Source organism: Mytilus galloprovincialis, chromosome 12, assembly GCF_965363235.1.
Source record: "Mytilus galloprovincialis chromosome 12, xbMytGall1.hap1.1, whole genome shotgun sequence".
Lineage (NCBI taxonomy): Eukaryota > Metazoa > Mollusca > Bivalvia > Mytilida > Mytilidae > Mytilus > Mytilus galloprovincialis.
Window position 1 is genome coordinate 20,142,787 of NC_134849.1, and position 20,590 is coordinate 20,163,376.

The following is a 20,590-nucleotide window of genomic DNA, read 5'->3' on the forward strand; positions in this document are numbered from 1 at the left end:
AATCGTTAACCAGTCAATCACGTGATCCGAAAAGAAAAATAAGCGGGAAATTTTAAAAAATACGAAAAAAAATATGTAAGAATGTGTCCACAGTACACGGATGCCCCACTCACACTATCATTTTCTATGTTTAAAGGACTGTGAAATTGGAATAAATTCTCTAATTTGGCATTAAAATTAGAATGATCTTATCAAAGGGAACATGTATACTAAGTTTCAAGTTGATTGGACTTCTACTTTATCAAAAACTACCTTGACCAAAAACTTTAACCTGAAATTTGCACTATCATTTTCTATGTTCAGTGAACCGTAAAATTGGGGTCAAAACTCTAATTTGGCATTTAAATTAGAAAGATCATATCATAGGGCACATGTATACTAAGTTTCAAGGGTTCATTCTGGCTATTCCTACATTTTGAATTTTATAGGTAAAATAGTAAAATTTTATGTAGGAGTTACCAGAATTTTTGTGTAAACAATGGGATTATGTAGGATTATGTTGTAACAACACTAAACTAATGAGATCTAATGAATCAAGGTAAATCCAGGTAATTCTTGTAGAAAATAAAGAAAAAGAATAATTTATATCAGTCTTTTATTTCATTTAATAATTTCATAGCACAGTTTATGTAAATAATATTCAAAAGCACAATATGAATTTATAGCTATAATGGCATGCACAAGTACATGTAATTCCAATTTTTTACAATAATATATACAAGTAAATAATATCATTTGAAATATCAATGTTAAATCATTCTATAAATCAAAGCACTAAATTTTGAGTTACATTAAACAAAGCACCAAAAGTATACTAAATTGACATTATTCATAGCACTCACATAGTAATACATTGATCATGATTGAACATATAAAAGAATACAAAGTATTAATCAATGTGCAGGAGATGAGAAGCAGCATCTCCATACTCGACTGGAGTAAGTTCATCATTCTGTAACCTTATTTTCATTGTTTGGAGTCTGTCATCTATTTTCCTTTACTTCCTCTTTCTTGGGATACGTTTCCCACCAGCTCTGTACGGGATCAACGTGAGAGCATGGAAGGCTTCATCTTGTCACAACACACTAATCATACTGAAGATGTTTGGGTGAGCTGCTTTTACTAACTTCTTTAGCTTTCTATGCCAACCTTCTAAATGATTTGCTGTTCTAGGACCGTCTGTTGCATAGTGATTCCACAGACTTTGGTTGTTCACTACTCAGTAGCTGGTTACATAGTCAGTAAAGTTAAGTGTTGGTGTGGTAGTATCTGAATCATCGATGTCTTCAAGTGCAATAAACCAAACATCTTCAATTGTATTGGGTGGTAAAAGTGGCAGTACTGCAGCTCTACGAACAAGTTGGAAACCATGCTTCACAAGTTAATAGTGTTCAAAGCTAATCAAAGTTCAAAGTTATTTGGCTTTGCTTAATCTATTAGGCCAACATATACACTTATCTATGATAATTAAGTACTTTTGATATTATATTCATTTTTAAAAATCATAATTTGTTAAGATAATGAAATTAACAAATTCTTTGAGGCTGAAGTTGAAAGTGTGGGTTACTATTAATTTTCTTTTTAAATACGGGTTTTTTTTTCAGACTTTCCAGATTTTTAAATGCTTTTACTACTTTTTCTTTCATTTTATTTTTATTTTACCAAGGCTTCTACTTCCTTTTCTTTCAATTAGTTTTATTTTTTAGAAATTCCATGGTATTAAAATACTTAAAATTTTTACTTTATGCATGTTTTCAAACAAAAAAGTCTCATTTTTTACATAGAAATAATAATTTTTATTTAATTTCCACAGGTAAATTTACCTTTGACCAAATTAGACACTAATGACTAAAACAACATATTTCGCAATAACAACATGTATTGTTCTTCCGCTAATCCCCCATGTAGGAATAGCCAGAATAGTAAAATACAAAATGTAGGAATAGCCAGAAGTTGATTGGACTTCAACTTCATCAAAAACTACCTTGACCAAAAACTTTAACCTGAAGCCAAAAACTTTAACCTGAAATTTTATATGTTCAGTGAACCGTAAAATTGGGGTCAAAACTCTAATTTGGCATTTAAATTAGAAAGATCATATCATAGGGCACATGTATACTAAGTTTCAAGTTGATTGGACTTCAACTTCATCAAAAACTACCTTGACCAAAAACTTTAACCTGAAATTTGCACTATCATTTTCTATGTTCAGTGAACCGTAAAATTGGGGTCAAAACTCTAATTTGGCATTTAAATTAGAAAGATCATATCATAGGGCACATGTATACTAAGTTTCAAGTTGATTGGACTTCAACTTCATCAAAAACTACCTTGACCAAAAACTTTAACCTGAAGCCAAAAACTTTAACCTGAAATTTGCACTATCATTTTCTATGTTCAGTGAACCGTAAAATTGGGGTCAAAACTCTAATTTGGCATTTAAATTAGAAAGATCATATCATAGGGCACATGTATACTAAGTTTCAAGTTGATTGGACTTCAACTTCATCAAAAACTACCTTGACCAAAAACTTTAACCTGAAGCCAAAAACTTTAACCTGAAATTTGCACTATCATTTTCTATCAGTGAACCGTAAAATTGGGATCAAAACTCTAATTTGGCATTTAAATTAGAAAGATCATATCATAAGGAACATGTGTACTAAGTTTCAAGTTGATTAGACTCCAACTTCATCAAAAACTACCTCGACCAAAAACTTTAACCTGAAGCGGGACAGACGGACGAACGGACGAACGAACAGACGGACGAACGGACGCACAGACCAGAAAACATAATGCCCATAAATGGGGCATAAAAATTAGATAAAATAAGATTAATTTTTCTTTTTAGGATTTTGATATTTTTTTCAAAATTCCCATGTTTTGGATTCCCAATCAGTCACCAGCATATAAAATAATAATACATCATTTTTCCTTTTCTATGATAAGCAAAAAAGAACCATACCTTTTCTGTGTGATGTCGTCTTCATTACATGACATATAAGAGGACGACATGCAAGAAAATATTTATTCATAATAAAAATTTTGACCAAATAAGAGCTAAGATGAAGCGAATTAAAAAAACAATCAACGTTTCAGAAAGAGTATAAAACAGATTTAAAGAATGGGAGAAATATTGTATACAGACCTTCCTGGTGACTGTATCAGTTCTACAGCTTCCTCCACTCTCTGTCGCAGTGTTTCTTCTGACGTCAACATCAGCAGTAGTTGTGCAGGAGACAGTTCTAACAACATACCGGTGATCTTTGGAGCTAAAGACTATGAAACAAGAGAATCATTGATAACTATAAACTTTCAATTAAATATTGAGATTTGTTTCTCAACTTTTTTTACCTTCAGATTTTTAGTATAGAGTATATGGTTCAAATAAAAAAAATCTTCAATCTTATATCAAAATTGTTGACCTCTAGTTGCCATTTGTGAGTTTTTGTGCTGTTATGGTAGCTACCTTATTGATGTTTTTATTCACCAAACTTGATTGATTTGGACATTTATTTTTTTACTCAGTGTTATTATAGACCCATAAAATACTTGAAAATGACTTATCACTGCTTCTAATGGCTTGTACTGAGCAAGCTGAATTAATTTCTTATGAATATTCATGAATACTTACAGCTTGTAATGCACTAACTCTTGGGTACAACCGTTCACCAAGCTGTCGTCTATACTGAGATATTGTATCACTCCCGCTATCTGTAACAGACGAACTCTCACTAGAGGGAACCGTGGTAGGTGTGCTGTTATTGTTGGTGCCAGCGGGGTCAGAGGGCATATAAAATGGTGGAGCATCCAATGATAGTGTAGATCGTAATTCTCTGTCACGACTTCTACGTCTCTGGATGTTGGCTTGCTGTCTTTGTCTTTCTTTGTCCCTAGATCTTGCTCTTTGAATCAGGTCTGGAATAAAAGATGCATGTTAGAAGTTTGTTTTGTTTAAAAAAAAAATGAACTGTAAGTGTATACATATACAATCGAAATTATTTAACAATTAAGGTGGTACCTAACACTTTCACTAAAATTAATTTGGCTCGTTTAATTTTCATAAAATTTTGTCAAAGTATTTAACAACAAGAGGCTGTCACAACGACAGCAAACCGGATTTATTAGTATTTATTTGTGTCCTGGCAATATCACAAGAACCATTACTGATGAATGGTGAAAGTGAAAATCGTCAATATCAAATTTGACCTCCATTTTGTCATCAGTATCAACATATTAAAATTTGAAAAGCTTAGATTGAATGGTTCAGGAGTAAATGCAACAACGTGAATGGAAACGCCATTTTACAATCTTTCAAGAACCATAACGCCTGAACGGTAAAAGTCAAAATCGTCATTATTGAACTTGACCTCTATTTTGTCATCAGTAACAACATATAAAAATTTCAAAAGCTTTGGTTGAATGGTTCATGAGAAAATGCACGGACACGACTGGAAACACAATTTTTCAATCTTTCAAGAACCATAACTCCTGAACGGTGAAAGTCAAAATCTTCATTATTAAACTTGACCTCTATTTTGTCATCAGTTACAACATATTAAAATTTAGTAAGCTTTGGTAGAACAGTTCATGCGTAAATGCTCGGACACGACTGAAAACTCCATTTTTCAATCTTTCAAGAACCATAACTCCTGAACCGTAAAAGTCAAAATCGCCATTATTGAACTTGACCTTCATTTAGTTGTCAGTAACAACATATTAAAATTTTAAAAGCTTTGGCTGAACGGTTCATGAATTAATGCACGGACAACATTTGATTGCCGACCGCCCGGCCGCCCGACTGCCCGGCCGCCCGGCCGCCCACCATACATCCCCAAATCAATAACCGACATTTTTGTCACAAAAATCCGGTTAAAAATATAAAAGTTTTAAAAATTTTGAACCAACCGATTTGTCACAACACTGGTTATATAGCAATTTGACAAACACCAATTTTGATCATTGAGAAGCTTAATATTCCTTTAACACCACAACGTAATTAAAACGTTTAGCTGACATTACAGAGTTATCTCCCTGTAGTGTTAGGTACCACCTTAAACAATTTTTTTTTGATTGTTGGTGCTTAAAACTACTTCTTTTACTATTGGCTATGCATGATGTTTAGTTTTTATTGATGGATTAAGCCAAGGTCCTGTAAGAAAATCAACACATTTGGTAGGAAAACTGGCAACCTTAGTCAATTAATATTGGGGTCAAACACACTTACTTTCTGAGGAAATGAACTCACAACCTCAGTGTTGACAGCCTAGAGATACAGTAAGCAATTACGGACCCCTAAATCCTGTTGATGTGATAAGGTACTTACTGTATGATGATGATTTCTGACCAATCATGACACCGTCTAAAGATGGTAACTTCTCTTGTGATAACACAGCCTGAAAATTAAAAACAAATATTTCAAGTTTGTTGATTTTAAATAAAACAAAAATGTGTCCTCAGTACACAGATGCCCCATCTGAACTATAAATTTTCTATGTTCAGTGGACTGTGAAAATGGGGGAAAATCTCTAATTGGGCATTAAAATTAAAAGAATAATATCATAGGAAACATGTGTACTAAGTTTTAAGTTGATTGGACTTCAACTTCATCAATAACTACCTCCACCAAAAACTTAAACCTAAAGTGGGACAAACAGACGGACGGACGGACGGATGGATGGATGGATGGATGGACGGATGCAGACCAGAAAACATAATGCTCATTAATGGGGCATAATAATAAATTATGAATTTAAGAAAGTAAATTCTTACAGATTAGGATTTCCTTATTACTGTGGATTCATTATTATTTGAGGGGTACCAATTTTCCATGATTTTGTGGGTATTGTAAAACACAGAATTTAAAAGTTGAAAAAGTATAAATTTCCTATTGCTATGGGCTTGTATACAAAATTATACATTAAAATACAATTTATATTTTTGAATTGCAATAATATAATGGTGTGCAATAATTTCTGAAATAACTATGATATTCATTGGTGACACACAGTATTTTTCAGACTTTAACAGGTAATTTCTAATCAAAGCCTTAAAGGCTGTAAAAGCAATTGCTGCCATGTTAATGTTTGGGGACTTTTATTTTTCATCCACATATATACAAGAATTAAACCTGACATGAGTGTTGTCTAGTTAAAAGTAAGAAGGTTTTAGCTTTATATAAATAAAAGACTTTAGCAGAAAGTCATTTTTAATATGTTTTATATTTCACAAGGAGACAACACGTTTACCAGGCTAAAGTTGGGGTCAAATATACATGTGCTGAAACATATAACTCAAAAAGAAATCATCATGGATTATCCCCTGGTAGTGTTTGTAACTTCCTTGGCAATAATTTCCTTTATTGATTTAATTTTAACAATTTTCATTATTAATTTATATTTAACCATTAACACAAATGATTAAGTTAAAACATTTCAACTTTCCAGACGCAAATGTTAAAAAACGGGAAAGAAATAAAATATCTTACAAGACATAAACATGTAAAGAATAAATGTATATTTCAGCTTAATAAAAATATTTTCATAATGTTACTTTGTCATCATTTTTAAAACTAAGTTCCAAACATTATTGCTCAGTTGATATGTGTCCTTCTGATGCGGTACGAGCACAGGCACTTGTTTCTATCCATAGGAAGGTCGATTATCCATATAAATAGTTTTATATGGATAGTCGACCTTCCTATGGATAGAAACAAGTGCATGTGGGTACGAGATAACTACAATTCTCATGCAATCCCGAAAAGGGGGGTCATCACAGACAAACATGACATTAAATCGTTATCACTGAACTAGTATATATATTGTATAGGGGCCAGCTGAAGGACGCCTCCGTGTGCGGGAATTTTTCGCTGCATTGAAGACCTGTTGGTGACCTTAATTCTGCTGTTGTATGTTTTTCTATGGTCGGGTTGTTGTCTCTTTGACAAATTCCCCATTTCCATTCTCAATTTTATTATACGAACAAGAACAAACAGCTCTACGTTGCTTTGATATTTATCAATTTTCAGGAAACATTGCGAAAAATGATCTTCAATATTTCGAAAACATGTGAAATAAAATTGCTAACACGGTGGACCGTCGAGTGTCAACAAACGTAGTAGACTTGTTCACTGAAAAGACGAGGATAATGGTTTCATCTGACATTTGTTATGCAAACCCAGTTTTGATCATGATATTTAAAAAGACGTACTTTTTTTCAATCTATGTATTAACTAGAAAATTCCAAATTGTAAATATCTCTTCATCTGGATCGACTTGGCATCTGCTACGTTTGGACGGGTCCATTTCATTAGTAAGGTGATCGATAAATATTACGGAGTTTTGACAGAAAAGGAAAACGAACTTATTGTTATGTGTTTTCAACAAGGGTTTCGTTCCGCTAAATTATTTGCGCAAATAAAGTTTGTCTATTTTTAGATTACAGGTAATAATTTGACACTACGCATTAACCTGTGTAGTGATTTTGATTTTACGATAAATGTATGAATGAACGATAATTATATGAATGAACAAGAGCACCTGACCTCTTAAAGAAACACAAATTAAACATAAAAAACCGTATTTATTAGGAGATAATTCAGTTAAATTTTCAATACTAAATCAACAACTGAAATGAATCCATATTTTGTTGAAACATCGTACGAACGGCGGAAAACGGAATCGCATTTATAAAAATGTACTTTTTTTCACTCGGACTTCTATGTTATTTGATAGTCAAACGGTTGACCCTTTAAATACAAAAATACATCTACAAGAACATATTCTGAAACTTCTTAAATCCACTAACTTTTTTTTAAAGTTTCAAGCTATGTATTGCATTAGAAAACATACATAGGTGTTAAAGAATGACTGACCAGGAGCCTGTTTAACAAAATACTATGGCTTGATCTGGGCGGAGTCTCTGATCTGGGTCACAAAGATGGCCATACGCGACGGCATAAAAGCAATTGCTTTAAAAACAAATCCCCAAAATAAGTACATTGTTTATATAATATGAAGCATTCACAATTAAAAGTAAAACAATAAATCTAGAGATCCCAACATAAAGCTCCAGGTTTGGGTAGAAACCAGCATCTTTAGCTGAAAACTATTCGATCATATACTAAATAAGTCTTACATTAGCAATGGCAGTATAAAAACTCCTAGCGACCCCACTGCCTTCTCCAGGCTCATCCTTAAAAGTAACCTTTGCCCTATGAACAGCCAATGGTTGACCACTGGTATTTGTTCTTCGGTTGAATTGATTGTTTAGTTGCTTGAAAGACTGGACAATTAACTGGTTTCTGTCCCTCTCTACCTGTTAAATTAGAAAAAAATTGTCTTTACATAAACATAATAATACAAATATATATCATTGCTAGTGCTTTTATGAACTGATATTATTCAACTGTCTGTACTAAAATCTTTCCCAATTACTAGTAAGAAGACCAAAATTCCAACAATTTTCTTATATCTTTTACAAATCTTGGGCATCAGACTAGTGGTTAACAGTGCAGACTGTTAATTTCCCATAATAGTAGATTTTGTCCATCTAATAAATACTTTTAATCAACACATGAGCTGCATCAGATAGAAATCAACTGTCAGCAAATGAATATCAGCACATGTGTTAACTGATTTCGGGTTGAAAAAAAAATCTTTAATCAAAGTCTGTTACTATTTGAAAATTGAATTGATATAAGAATCCTACATAAAAGACTAAATCTCATCTTTTACTTCGTATTCAAATGAGGCCCCTCATGGGGGGTCCTAGTAATCACATAATCACCATTTTTTTGCCAATATAATCACATAATCATTAAATATTTGCTTATCTTTAGTAATCAAATAATCATAAACTAACCAGGTGCTCCGCAGGGCGCAGCTTTATACGACTGCAGAGGTCGAACCCTGAACAGTTGGGGCAAGTATGGACAAAACATTCAAGAGTGATACAGCTCTGAATTTGGATTGTGATCAAATTTTTGACATTACATGGGTTTTTTTTACACAAAACAAATGTCAAGATTTTACAAATCAATTAAAGATTTCTTCTTCAAACTTTTTAAATCTAAAATTAAATAGTTGACACAGCATAGGTTTCTGACACAGAATGAATGTGGTCTAATGAACTTAAAAGTTTTTTTTGTCTTTGAGCAATTCACTATGCTGTTGAATATTAATCCTCTCAAAAAAATGTTTGAAGAAATTGTCTTTTTATTTATGAAATCTGAAATGAGAAAAATTTAAACCCCCCCCCCTTTTTTTTTTACACATCCCCGTTTCCCTTTTTCCAAAACTGATATCAATTCAAATTTCTAATGGAGTTTGCAACAATAACTACTCTTTTAAATACATCATAAAATATTAAAATGTAAAATAAAGTGCTTGTTATCACTGAATGGTAAAGATTGGTTGGTAGTAAAAGTGAATATACATTGTTTATTGTATAAAACAATAAAAAAAACTTCATCAGTAACATTTTATATTGGCAAATTTCCAATGAAGTTATTTACATAAAGTTATTGGCAAATAAAAATAGAAAATGACATCATAGTCATGTCTGGCAAATGTCCAACATACATTATCTAAAAACATTTTAGATAAGATAAGGAAAAAAAGCTTCATCAGCAACATTTTATATTGGCAAATTTCCAATGAAGTTATTTACATAAAGTTATTGGCAAATAAAAATAGAAAATGACATCATAGTCATGTCTGGCAAATTTCCAACATATATTATCAACTACTATTCTATACAAAGAAAGATAACTCCAATTGAAATTTAATTGCTATTGCACAATATTGTGCAATTAGATATTTCTTGCTATTGTGCAATACTGTGCAATTGAAAATTTCTTGCTATTGCACAATACTTGATATGGAATCCTGATTTGGACCAACTTGAAAACTGGGCCCATAATCAACAAGAGTGCACACGCTGAAATGTCTCGCCTTCTATACTAATCATTGATATTATGTTGATATTCCTAAGTATAAAGCTAAGCTTTAATACAACTGTCACATAAACTTAACATTAACCAAGATAACTAAACAAAGACCAATGAACCTTGAAAATGAGGTCAAGGTCAGATGAACCATGCCAGGCAGACATGTACAGCTAACAATGCTTCTATACAACATATATACTTGACCTATTACTTATAGTTTAAGAAAAATAGACCAAAACACAGAAACTTAACACTGTGCAATGAACCGTGAAAATGAGGTCACGGTCAAATAAAACCTGCGCGACTGACATAAAGATCATAAAATATTTCCATACACCAAATATAGATGACCTACGGCATATAGTATTAGATAAAAAGACCAAAACTCAAAAACTTAACTTTGACCACTGAACCATGAAAATGAGGTCAAGGTCACATGACATCTGCACGCTAGATAGGTACACCTTACAATCATTCCATACAACAAATATAGTAGACCTATTGCATATAGTATGAGAAAAACAGACCAAAACACAAAAATTTAACTATAACCACTGAACCATGAAAATGAGGTCAAGGTCAGATGACACCTGCCAGTTGGACATGTACACCTTACAGTCCTTCCATACACCGAATATACTAGCCCTATTGCTTGTAGTATCTGAGATATGGACTTGACCACCAAAACTTAACCTTGTTCACTGATCCATGAAATGAGGTCGAGATCAAGTGAAAACTGTCTGACAGACATGAGGACCTTTCAAGGTACGCACATATCAAATATAGTTATCCTATTACTTATAATAAGAGAGAATTCAACATTACAAAAAATCTTAACTTTTTTTTCAAGTGGTCACTGAACCATGAAAATGAGGTCAAGGACATTGGACATGTGACTGACGGAAACTTCGTAACATGAGGTATCTATATACAAAGTATGAAGCATCCAGGTCTTCCACCTTCTAAAATATAAAGCTTTTAAGAAGTTAGCTAACACCGCCGCCGCCGCCGCCGCCGCCGCCGCCGCCAGATGACTATCCCTATGTCGAGCTTTCTGCAACAAAAGTTGCAGGCTCGACAAAAATCAAAGTACATATTTAGATAAAGCATATCAAATAAGCCCAAGAATTTAATTTTTGTTAAAATCAAACTTAGTTTAATTTTGGACCCTTTGGACCTTAATGTAGACCAATTTGAAAACTGGACCAAAAATTAAGAATCTACATACACAGTTAGATTTGGCATATCAAAGAACCCATTTATTCAATTTTTGATGAAATCAAACAAAGTTTAATTTTGGACCCCCATTTGGACCAACTTGAAAACTAGGCCAATAATTAAAAATCTAAGTACATTTTTAAATTCAGCATATCAAAGAACCCCAAGGATTCAATTTTTGTTAAAATCAAACTAAGTTTAATTTTGGACCCTTTGGACCTTAATGTAGACCAATTTGAAAACGGGACCAAAAATTAAGAATCTACATACATAGTTAGATTCGGCATATCAAAGAACCCCAATTATTCAATTTTTAATGAAATCACACAAAGTTCAATTTTGGACCCTTTGGGCCCCTTATTCCTAAACTGTTAGGACCAAAACTCCCAAAATCGAACCCAACCTTCCTTTTATGGTCATAAACCTTGTGTTTAAATTTCATAGATTTCTATTTACTTATACTAACGTTATGGTGCGAAAACCAAGAAAAATGCTTATTTGGGTCCCTTTTTGGCCCCCAATTCCTAAACTGTTGGGACCTAAACTCCCAAAATCAATACCAACCTTCCTTTTGTAGTCATTAACATTGTGTTTAAATTTCATTGATTTCTACTTACTTAAACTAAAGTTATTGTGCGAAAACCAAGAATAATGCTTATTTGGGCCCTTTTTTGGCCCCTAATTCCTAAACTGTTGAAACCAAAACTCCCAAAATCAATCCCAACCGTTCTTTTGTGGTCATAAACCTTGTGTCAAAATTTCATAGATTTCTATTAACTTAAACTAAAGTTATAGTGCGAAAACCAAGAAAATGCCTATTTGGGCCCTTTTTGGCCCCTAATTCCTAAAATGTTGGGACCAAAACTCCCAAAATCAATACCAACCTTCCTTTTGTGGTCATAAACCTTGTGTTAAAATTTCATAGATTTCCATTCACTTTTACTAAAGTTAGAGTGCGAAAACTAAAAGTATTCGGACGACGACGACGACGACGACGCCAACGTGATAGCAATATACGACGAAAAATTTTTCAAATTTTGCGGTCGTATAAAAATACAGTCCTAGGTAATCAAATAATCATGAAATATTTGGCTTAATAATCAAATAATCATTAAAAAAACGGCCAAGTAATCACATAATCAAAAACCCCATGAGGGCCCTTTCAAATGCTTGGTATCAATCAAAGTATTATACATGCACTTCCAGAAGGTAGATTTCTATACAATACAGCTCAAATATAATCTAATGTTTAAATCTACAAACTTTGCTTATTTATCAATTTTAAGATGACATTAAACTAAACATGAAAAATCTGAACCATAAAGAGACCAAATACAGGGATTTCTTTCCAGAATAAATGGATCAGAAACCAGTTAGCAGTTTTTTTCCAGAATATTTGGATCAGAAAACAGATATGAGGGTATTTTTTTTTACTATCTATTTACCTCAAGTGTCAGATCTCTCTGTTGAGAATTACGAATCTTCTCCATTTCTCTGCGGAATTTACTTTCTTTCACAGGGAATCCGCCTAACTCACTGATCACAGATCCAGGTTCTGCTCCAACATCATCACAGAAGACACGCCCAAATAAGTCTAAAGCCAGACGCCATCTTCCTAAGAGAACATCATGTGACAATTGTTGACCAATAGGATTCTGTCTGCTGCAATTGAAGGTGATATTATTTATATATTCCTTTTCACTAGATAAATTTGATGACATAAATTACTATTTTTTTCTTTGAGCATTAAATTTTGAGCTTCATTGAGTTGCAAATCTATCTTAGCTTTTCCTTGAAAATTACTTCCTCATAAAACAAAAACAAAATCTTTTCAAGCAATCCACGAAACTGCAGATATGATTTGGTCAAAGCCAGATATTTTAAGATTAATTTTTTTAAATATATAAATATATGATATATAAAGGTAATCATGAAATGTATTTGACCTTTTTCTTATAGCAGCATTATAAATTTGAAAAAAAAAAATCATATCACATATTGATCAATTTCTAATATCTGTAAATCAAAATGTGTATATGTAAAAGTGATGTCTCTTTTGAATTTGTCTTTAAATTTTGTAAAAGTGAGGAAGGTAAAAAATTAATAGTGTAACATGCATATTCTTCACTTTTCTCTATTAATTCATTTTTAAATCTTCTTCATTCAGCCAATGGGGAATTTCATGGAATCACTGGGTTGCAGTGACCAAATTTTACCTTGTTGATGTAAATGGAAACGGTGCAGTAGCTGGTGACAAGCCAGATGTGGAGGCTTGAGATGTTTCTATGACAACAGTATTAGCAACATTTTCATTGGCTCCTACTATATCTACAGGTCCTTCTGTACTTGAACTGGGTACACTTGCACCAAGACTTCTAAAATATATTTATTTCAAATTATGAATAAAATTATGATGAAAGTCATAATTTTATATGTTTTTTTTTATTTTTAATTTAAACCTCTGATTTAAGTACTGTAAATTCAGAAATTATTGTGAGGTTTTTTATTATTGCAAAAATGTGACAGGGTTATAATCGCAATAATTTGAACTCACATTTTCAATTTTTTTTTATGAATAAAATAGGATTTTCTTCGATATTGCAAAAATTAAAATCACATTTTGGTCAAATATGACAACATCGCAATAATAAATTCACAAAATAATTTCTGAATTTACAGTAGTCTATTTGCAACATTATGTTACACGACAGATGCCATGTGAGGAGCAGAATTTGCATACTCTTCAGTGGCACCTGAAATTATTCCCGGTTATAGATGGGGTTTCTATTGCTCAGTCTTTAGTTTTCTAAGTTGTGGTTTGTATAAAGTTGTCGTTCAGTCGTCTTTCTTTTAAGCCATGGGATTCTTTTCACCTTATGAGTTTGAATATACCTTTGGTATCTTAGCGTTTATTTTGAAGAAAGAATAAATTGTAATCCTTGGAATTTAAAAGCACAACCTTTAAACAAGTAACACTTTAATTCAAATGTAAATAATTGAATATTTAATTTTAGGTTCTTTTACTAGCATTGCAACCAATGAACTATAGTATTTTATTTTTGTAGAAAGTTTTTAATTCCTAAGAGGAAAGTCAGAAAAAATATTTAAGGTATAAATGAAACTGTATATTATATTTAACTCACCCACTTAGAGTACTACTAGTTTGTGGACCTGTGCTGCCTTCTGTTGACAAAGCACTTCCTGATACAACAGTGTCCATACTGCAAGGTGTTTCATCTGACCTTACACTCTGTGAACTTTGACCTTTAGATTCACTGTCTGACCTTTCATGTGAAGACTGAGAAGGAAATTCCGAAGTAATTTTATCATCTTGAGACGACAACAAAGATTTTAATGGTGAGGAAGTTGAGCTAGCAGACGACAACTTTGAAACAGATGAAGAAGAGGCTTGTGCAGAACTGGCATGCACGATAACACTAGCTTGTTGTCCTTCTATTTTTTGCTCCAGTGACTGTGTGTCTGCTTGAGATAAATCACTAGAAAGACTGACGTCATGTGATGAGGATAAGTTCATTGGTTCTTCAGTAGGAAATCTGTTGTGAAATGGTGCCTCTGGGACTCTACTACTTTGAGATGGTCCCGGTAGATTCTGATTAAACAGGGAACTAGTTGATGGGATATGAGACAGAGGTTTGACTATGACACTAGCATTGTTATATGACAAGTCTGTAGCAGATGTTGTCACAGGTGGAGCTGTTGTTGAACTGGTACCCGGCACTGCAGTTGTAGCTGTGGGAACAGATATGTCAGAAAGTCTAGCAGTCAAGGCCATTCGTACTGGAACTTTATCAGACAGGTTCCATGGCTCAGTGAATGCAGGCTGAACTTTGGTTTCACATGAACTAACAGCAGTTACTGTTTGTCTGGCCATTCCAAACAAATCTTCTCTTCTGGAATTTGGATGGAGAAGGTGTGGCTGGTCAGCCAATGGGAGAGCTTCTACTAAAGGTGTTTTGAAAGGATCTGGAGGAGGACATCCTAAAAATATAGTAGATTCAGAACGATGAAAAAATGGATGTTTTCTGCCAGACTTCCCAGTGGTCTCACTCTCACCATCCATACTTTCATTTTCAACTCCAGACAAACTGTTTCCTGTTATTTCGTCATTGTCTTCCTCATTTTCGTTTTCATCATGATCACATGATATTACCGATATTCCATCACGTATCACATCAGTGTCAGAATCCGTCCCACTTCTCATGTAATATATCAAGGCATCAAAGACATAAGCAACATGACGCATGGCAGATATGTCCAAACTTGGAAGTGAGTCTGAATGCTCGTCATTATGTGACCTCATTAAAGACAATGCATAGTTTAGAAAGTCTCTCCTAGCAACACTGCCATCAGCTGCTGTAAAAATAAAGCATTATGGTTAACTTTGTATACATTAATTTTAATAACCTTTTCATTGTAAATATGATTAGTTCATGTCTGTCATATTTGATTTTTGTAAATTGTATCGTACAAATTATGCCATATGTTTTCTTCAATTGAGTCTTTCATATTTTTCATGTTGGGGCCTTTTAAAGCAGACTATAAGTTTATGGCCTTTTGTCATTGTTGAAGGCTATTCCTTTGCCTATAATTGATTGCATCCACTTCATTTGAACTTTGGTGTATAGTTGTCTTGTGGGGAATCATACCATATCTCCTTATTACTTATTGGATTTACTTTAATAAATTGGTTAAAAAAAAGTTGTGCATTTTTTGGTGGTAAACTAATTTTATTCCTTGAATCTTGATAATTTTATTCCTTGAATCAGAAATAGGTGCAAAATGATTGTTGTGACTTACAAGCTATAGTGCCAAATCTTGCTCTACGTCTTTCTAAGAATTGTGATATTGGATGAGATTCTTCCTGATTGTTTCTTTCCCTCTGAGTCCTGACGTAATTGGAGTGCAGTGGATGTACAGGGTTAGATTGATCCGAGGTATTACTTAATGCTGAGCCAAATCTCAGCTGAGCTTCTGTCGAGTCCATCACATCAAATAACCACTCCCAGGTATGGCGTAAATTCCACTCAGAGAAAAACTGTAAATATAACAAAAGTATATTGTATGCCTCATAGAACTCCTAGTTCTAGTTTATAATTAATCGTTTTATTATGCTTAAGTTAAGGTTGCAACTCTTCCATACCAGGATCAGTTACCAAGCTTACAAATGTGATGACATCTTAAGCCAAGAATTTCATTGACTTTGTCTGAAAAATAGCAATAAAAAGTTTAGAAACTTCAATGTGAAACTATGGCTTCCTATCAAAAACAGTGTTAAGGTTGATTCGGATATTATGAACAGCTGATTATAGTAATCCTGAATGTAAATCTTTAGCTACCTGGAAAGAAATACCAAACATCCTGCGTATTTATTCTCATTACCTGTATATAGTAAGTCTTTATGGAAATCTATAGCTACATGGTAAGAAATACCAAACATCCTGTGTATTTATTCTAATTACCTGTCTATAGTAAACCTGCATATAAATTTATTACTTCCTGGTTAGAAATGCCAAACACCCTGTGTATTTATTGTAATTACCTGTCTATAGTAAACTTACATGTAAATCTATAGCTTCTTGGTCTGATATATCTAGCGTCCTGGGCAATCCTGGGGCTAATGCATGGTAATCCTGTAACATGGTAAGAAGGTCAGCAATCTGACGCACAATTATTCCAAACCCTCTGGCAAGCTGACTGGCAGTGGTAGTCATGGTTACAGCATTGTCATGACTTTGGGCAGATGTAGTCGTCACAGTTGTGGTTCTCCGTAATGTTGAAGGATCAATGTATATCAGACCACTTGTTCCACCTAAAAAAAACAAAAACAACATGTATTATTTGTTTAATTTGAGTAGGCTTTATATAGTTAGTCAAGAACTTGAACATTAATGTCACAACTGCTGGATTGTTTACCTATTTTCCAAGGCAAAGGAGTTTTGAAACTTTGATCAAAGTAAGACCTGTTGGTGACCTGCTGTTGTTTTTTTCTATGGACGGGTTGTTGTCTCTTTGGCACATTCCCCATTTCCTTTCTCAATTTTATTTTGTTTAGATAATGAAAACTGAAATAATACAATGTACAAAAAGAAAGAAGCAGGAAGATTGGTATATTCACCAGAGGTAGTATTAGTCGCAGCAGAAGGTGTTGGTCTGGAGGATGTTGTGTCCCTCTGTCTAATGGCCCACTGCATGGTCTGTGGTGCTTGAAGAGTTCTCTGTCCATGGCTCCCTATGAAAAAAAGCATTTCAATTCTCAAATATAAGGTCTTTAAAAAAGTCTACTACTAGTAACTGTTCTAAGGATGTCAAGACAATAATAATTGTATTTGTTATTTACAATGACCAGTTATGATAGGTGGAATACATTCAGGTACCATTCTGAAGTTGAAAATTGCAATAACCCAACATCCAGGTCTAGTCTATCTTTATTACTGCAAGACTAGCAATTTTTGTGTAATGTAACACATATGCTAGGATAATTAGTTCTTGTTGTGATAGTGAAATATCAGTATTAAAAAGTCCGGCCAACATTTCACCAAGAAGTAACCATTAAAATTGATTTTAAGCAATCTGAGAAGTTCATTACTTAATTATTTTTGTTGTACATTTTTTTTGTGAAATGAAGGCCTAGACTTTCAAACCATGTATTCTTTGACTTAAAACATATATATATATATTGGTTTGATATCCAATTTATGACTTACAGACTCTGTTAAATTTACCACTTTTAATACTTTTCTAATAGCCAAGTCCTTTGTTTTTCAGTTTGTGCAGTTGTTGTCTCATTGAAATCAGGCCCACATTTGCTTTTGTCCATACCTACCATAGGCATAAGGATAATATACATGTTTCTAAACTTATAAATTTATAGCCACTACACATTTTCCTGACTAAATTTGTCAGAAGTGTGTGCTAAAACTTGATTGGTTAATTTCTGGTTGCTAAACATCCAGTTGCAAATATTTCAGGCATGTTTAGGACAAGAACTAAAACTTCAGAATGTGTTTACTAGCCTACTTAAAACAGAAACCTGATCATAGAAAAATAGACTGTCCATGTTTTTGGTTTGCTCAATGTCCAGTGGCAAATATTTCATGCGTATTCAGGACAAAAGCTGTCAGAATGTGTTTACTAGCCTCGGTAAAACAGAAACCTGATCTTTGAAGACTGTCCATGTTTTTGGTTTGCTTAATGTCCAGTGGCAAATATTTCATCATGTTCAGGACAAGACCTGAAACTTCAAAATGTTTTTACTAGCCTACTTGAAACTGAAACCTGATCTTAGAAAAGACTGTCCATGTTTTTAGTTTGCTCAATCTCCAGTGGCAAATATTTCATGCATGTTCAGGACAAAAGCTGTCAGAATGTGTTAACTAGCCTTGGTAAAACAGAAAACTGATCTTAGAAAAGACTGTCCCATGTTTTTGGTTTGCTCAATGTCCAGTGGCAAATATTTCATGCAATTTCAGGACGAAAGCTGTCAGAATGTGTTTACTAGCCTAGGTAAAACAGAAACCTGATCTTAGAAAAGACTGTCCATGTTTTGTACAAGCAAGTAAATGTACTGTCTTAACCTGATGTATTACATCTTTCTAACTGTTCATCAATAAAATTCATATCGTCTGCATCATTAGCCTCACTTTGGTTTTCGTCGCTCTCATAATCATCCTCTTGATTTGACGAGTCTGGAGAGTCACCACTGTCTTCTGAGAAATGGGCGAGACTTAATGGTCCTAAATAGAAATAATCCTTTAAGTTAACTGCTATGAAAAAGTTACTGATATCTACAAGTTTAAAGTTAAACTGTGGACTGCTTTAAAAGATTTAGGATCTTTTTAAGACATACAATTCAACTATATGAGTTTGAAAATTAGAATCAGAAAGCCATTTTCTTATAAATATTGCATGCCCTAATGTTTGACATATAACATTCACAGGTAGTTGTGCCTTTTTATAATTTGTTATCTTTATTGAACAATTCTTTTCTTCTTAAAATGTTTGGGTAAGACATTAATGGGAATGATATTGTGCTCAACAAAACAAATTTTGAAATATTTCAAATATCAACATTTAAATTTTCTGTAAATGTTTGAATGTTCCAAGACAAATGTCCAAATTAAAGGTAATCCCTCAAAGAGTTGCTATGGTTGCTATAACAACACTTACCTGTTCCTGCATCTGAACCCGCTGTTGCTGCGGTAACAGCACTCCTCTGTACACTAACATTATCCTGGTTGCTATGACTACTTTCACTGTCACTCTCAGATTCTGCCAGCAAATCCAAATCCATGTCACTTTCAGCAGCACCTAAAAGGGATGTCAGGAAAAAAAATAAAATAATATATTTCTAAATTGCAAAATTGAGAATCGACCAGACCAAAGACAATGCAGAAAACAGCTGAAGGCAACCAATAGGTCAACACAGCAAACAAATCTTCAGCACCCAGGTGGGGGGTTTCAGCTAGACCCTAAAAAAATTGGCATGTTTACCCTTGAATACAAATTTGTCTGCCATTACTTAAAATCACAAATTTCCTGCAAAATATAATATACTGATTCAAAACATTTGATATTGTAATTAAAAAGTTATGTTAAAAGACTTTTTCAGTTATTGTATAACTAACTTCTGTTGAAAATCATGCCAATATAAAACCAGATGCTCCGCAGGGCACAGCTTTATACGACCGCAAAGGTTGAACCCTCAACGGTTGGGGCAAGTATGGACACCACATTCAGATTCAGCTCTAAATTTGGATTTCTTTTTATTTATGAAATCTGAAATAAGAAAATTGAACAACCCCCCCCCCCCCCCCACACACACAATTATTCAATTTTTGATGAAATCAAACAAACTTTAATTTTGGACCCCGATTTGGACCAAATTGAAAACTGGGCCAATAATAAAAAATCTAAGTACATGTTTAGATTCAGCATATCAAAGAACCCCAAGGATTCAATTTTTGTTAAAATCAAAATAAGTTTAATTTTGGACCCTTTGGACCTTAATGTAGACCAATTTGAAAACCGGACCAAAAATTAAGAATCTACACATACAGTTACATTCGGCATATCAAAGAACCCCAATTATTCGATTTTTGATGAAATCAAACAAAGTTTAATTTTGGACCCTTTGGGCCCCTTTTTCCTAAACTGTTGGGACCAAAACTCCCAAAATCAATCCCAACCTTCCTTTTATGGTCATAAACCTTGTGTTTAAATTTCATTGATTTCTATTAACTTATACTAAAGTTATGGTGCGAAAAACCAAGAATAATGCTTATTTGGGCCCTTTTTAGCCCCTAATTTCCTAAACTGTTGGGACCAAAACTCCCAAAATCAATCCCAACTTTCCTTTTATAGTCATAAACCTTGTGTTAAAATTTCATAGATTTCTATTTACTT

At 33.4% G+C, this 20,590-nt stretch overlaps 1 protein-coding gene across 1 annotated transcript in view; it reads right to left on the reverse strand.

Moving 5' to 3' along the window:
- Positions 1 to 20,590, reverse strand: part of LOC143053525 (E3 ubiquitin-protein ligase UBR5-like) — a 79,462-nt gene that overhangs the window by 9,363 nt on the left and 49,509 nt on the right. The window contains exons 32-43 of the mRNA XM_076226317.1: positions 19,355 to 19,495; positions 18,763 to 18,921; positions 17,304 to 17,417; positions 16,747 to 16,997; positions 15,986 to 16,223; positions 14,311 to 15,541; positions 13,384 to 13,542; positions 12,613 to 12,829; positions 8,137 to 8,316; positions 5,327 to 5,396; positions 3,635 to 3,918; positions 3,149 to 3,279 (exon numbers count right to left, since the gene is read on the reverse strand). Coding sequence (XP_076082432.1) covers positions 3,149 to 3,279; positions 3,635 to 3,918; positions 5,327 to 5,396; positions 8,137 to 8,316; positions 12,613 to 12,829; positions 13,384 to 13,542; positions 14,311 to 15,541; positions 15,986 to 16,223; positions 16,747 to 16,997; positions 17,304 to 17,417; positions 18,763 to 18,921; positions 19,355 to 19,495 — 3,175 coding nt within the window. The remainder of the gene's footprint in view (positions 1 to 3,148; positions 3,280 to 3,634; positions 3,919 to 5,326; positions 5,397 to 8,136; positions 8,317 to 12,612; positions 12,830 to 13,383; positions 13,543 to 14,310; positions 15,542 to 15,985; positions 16,224 to 16,746; positions 16,998 to 17,303; positions 17,418 to 18,762; positions 18,922 to 19,354; positions 19,496 to 20,590) is intronic.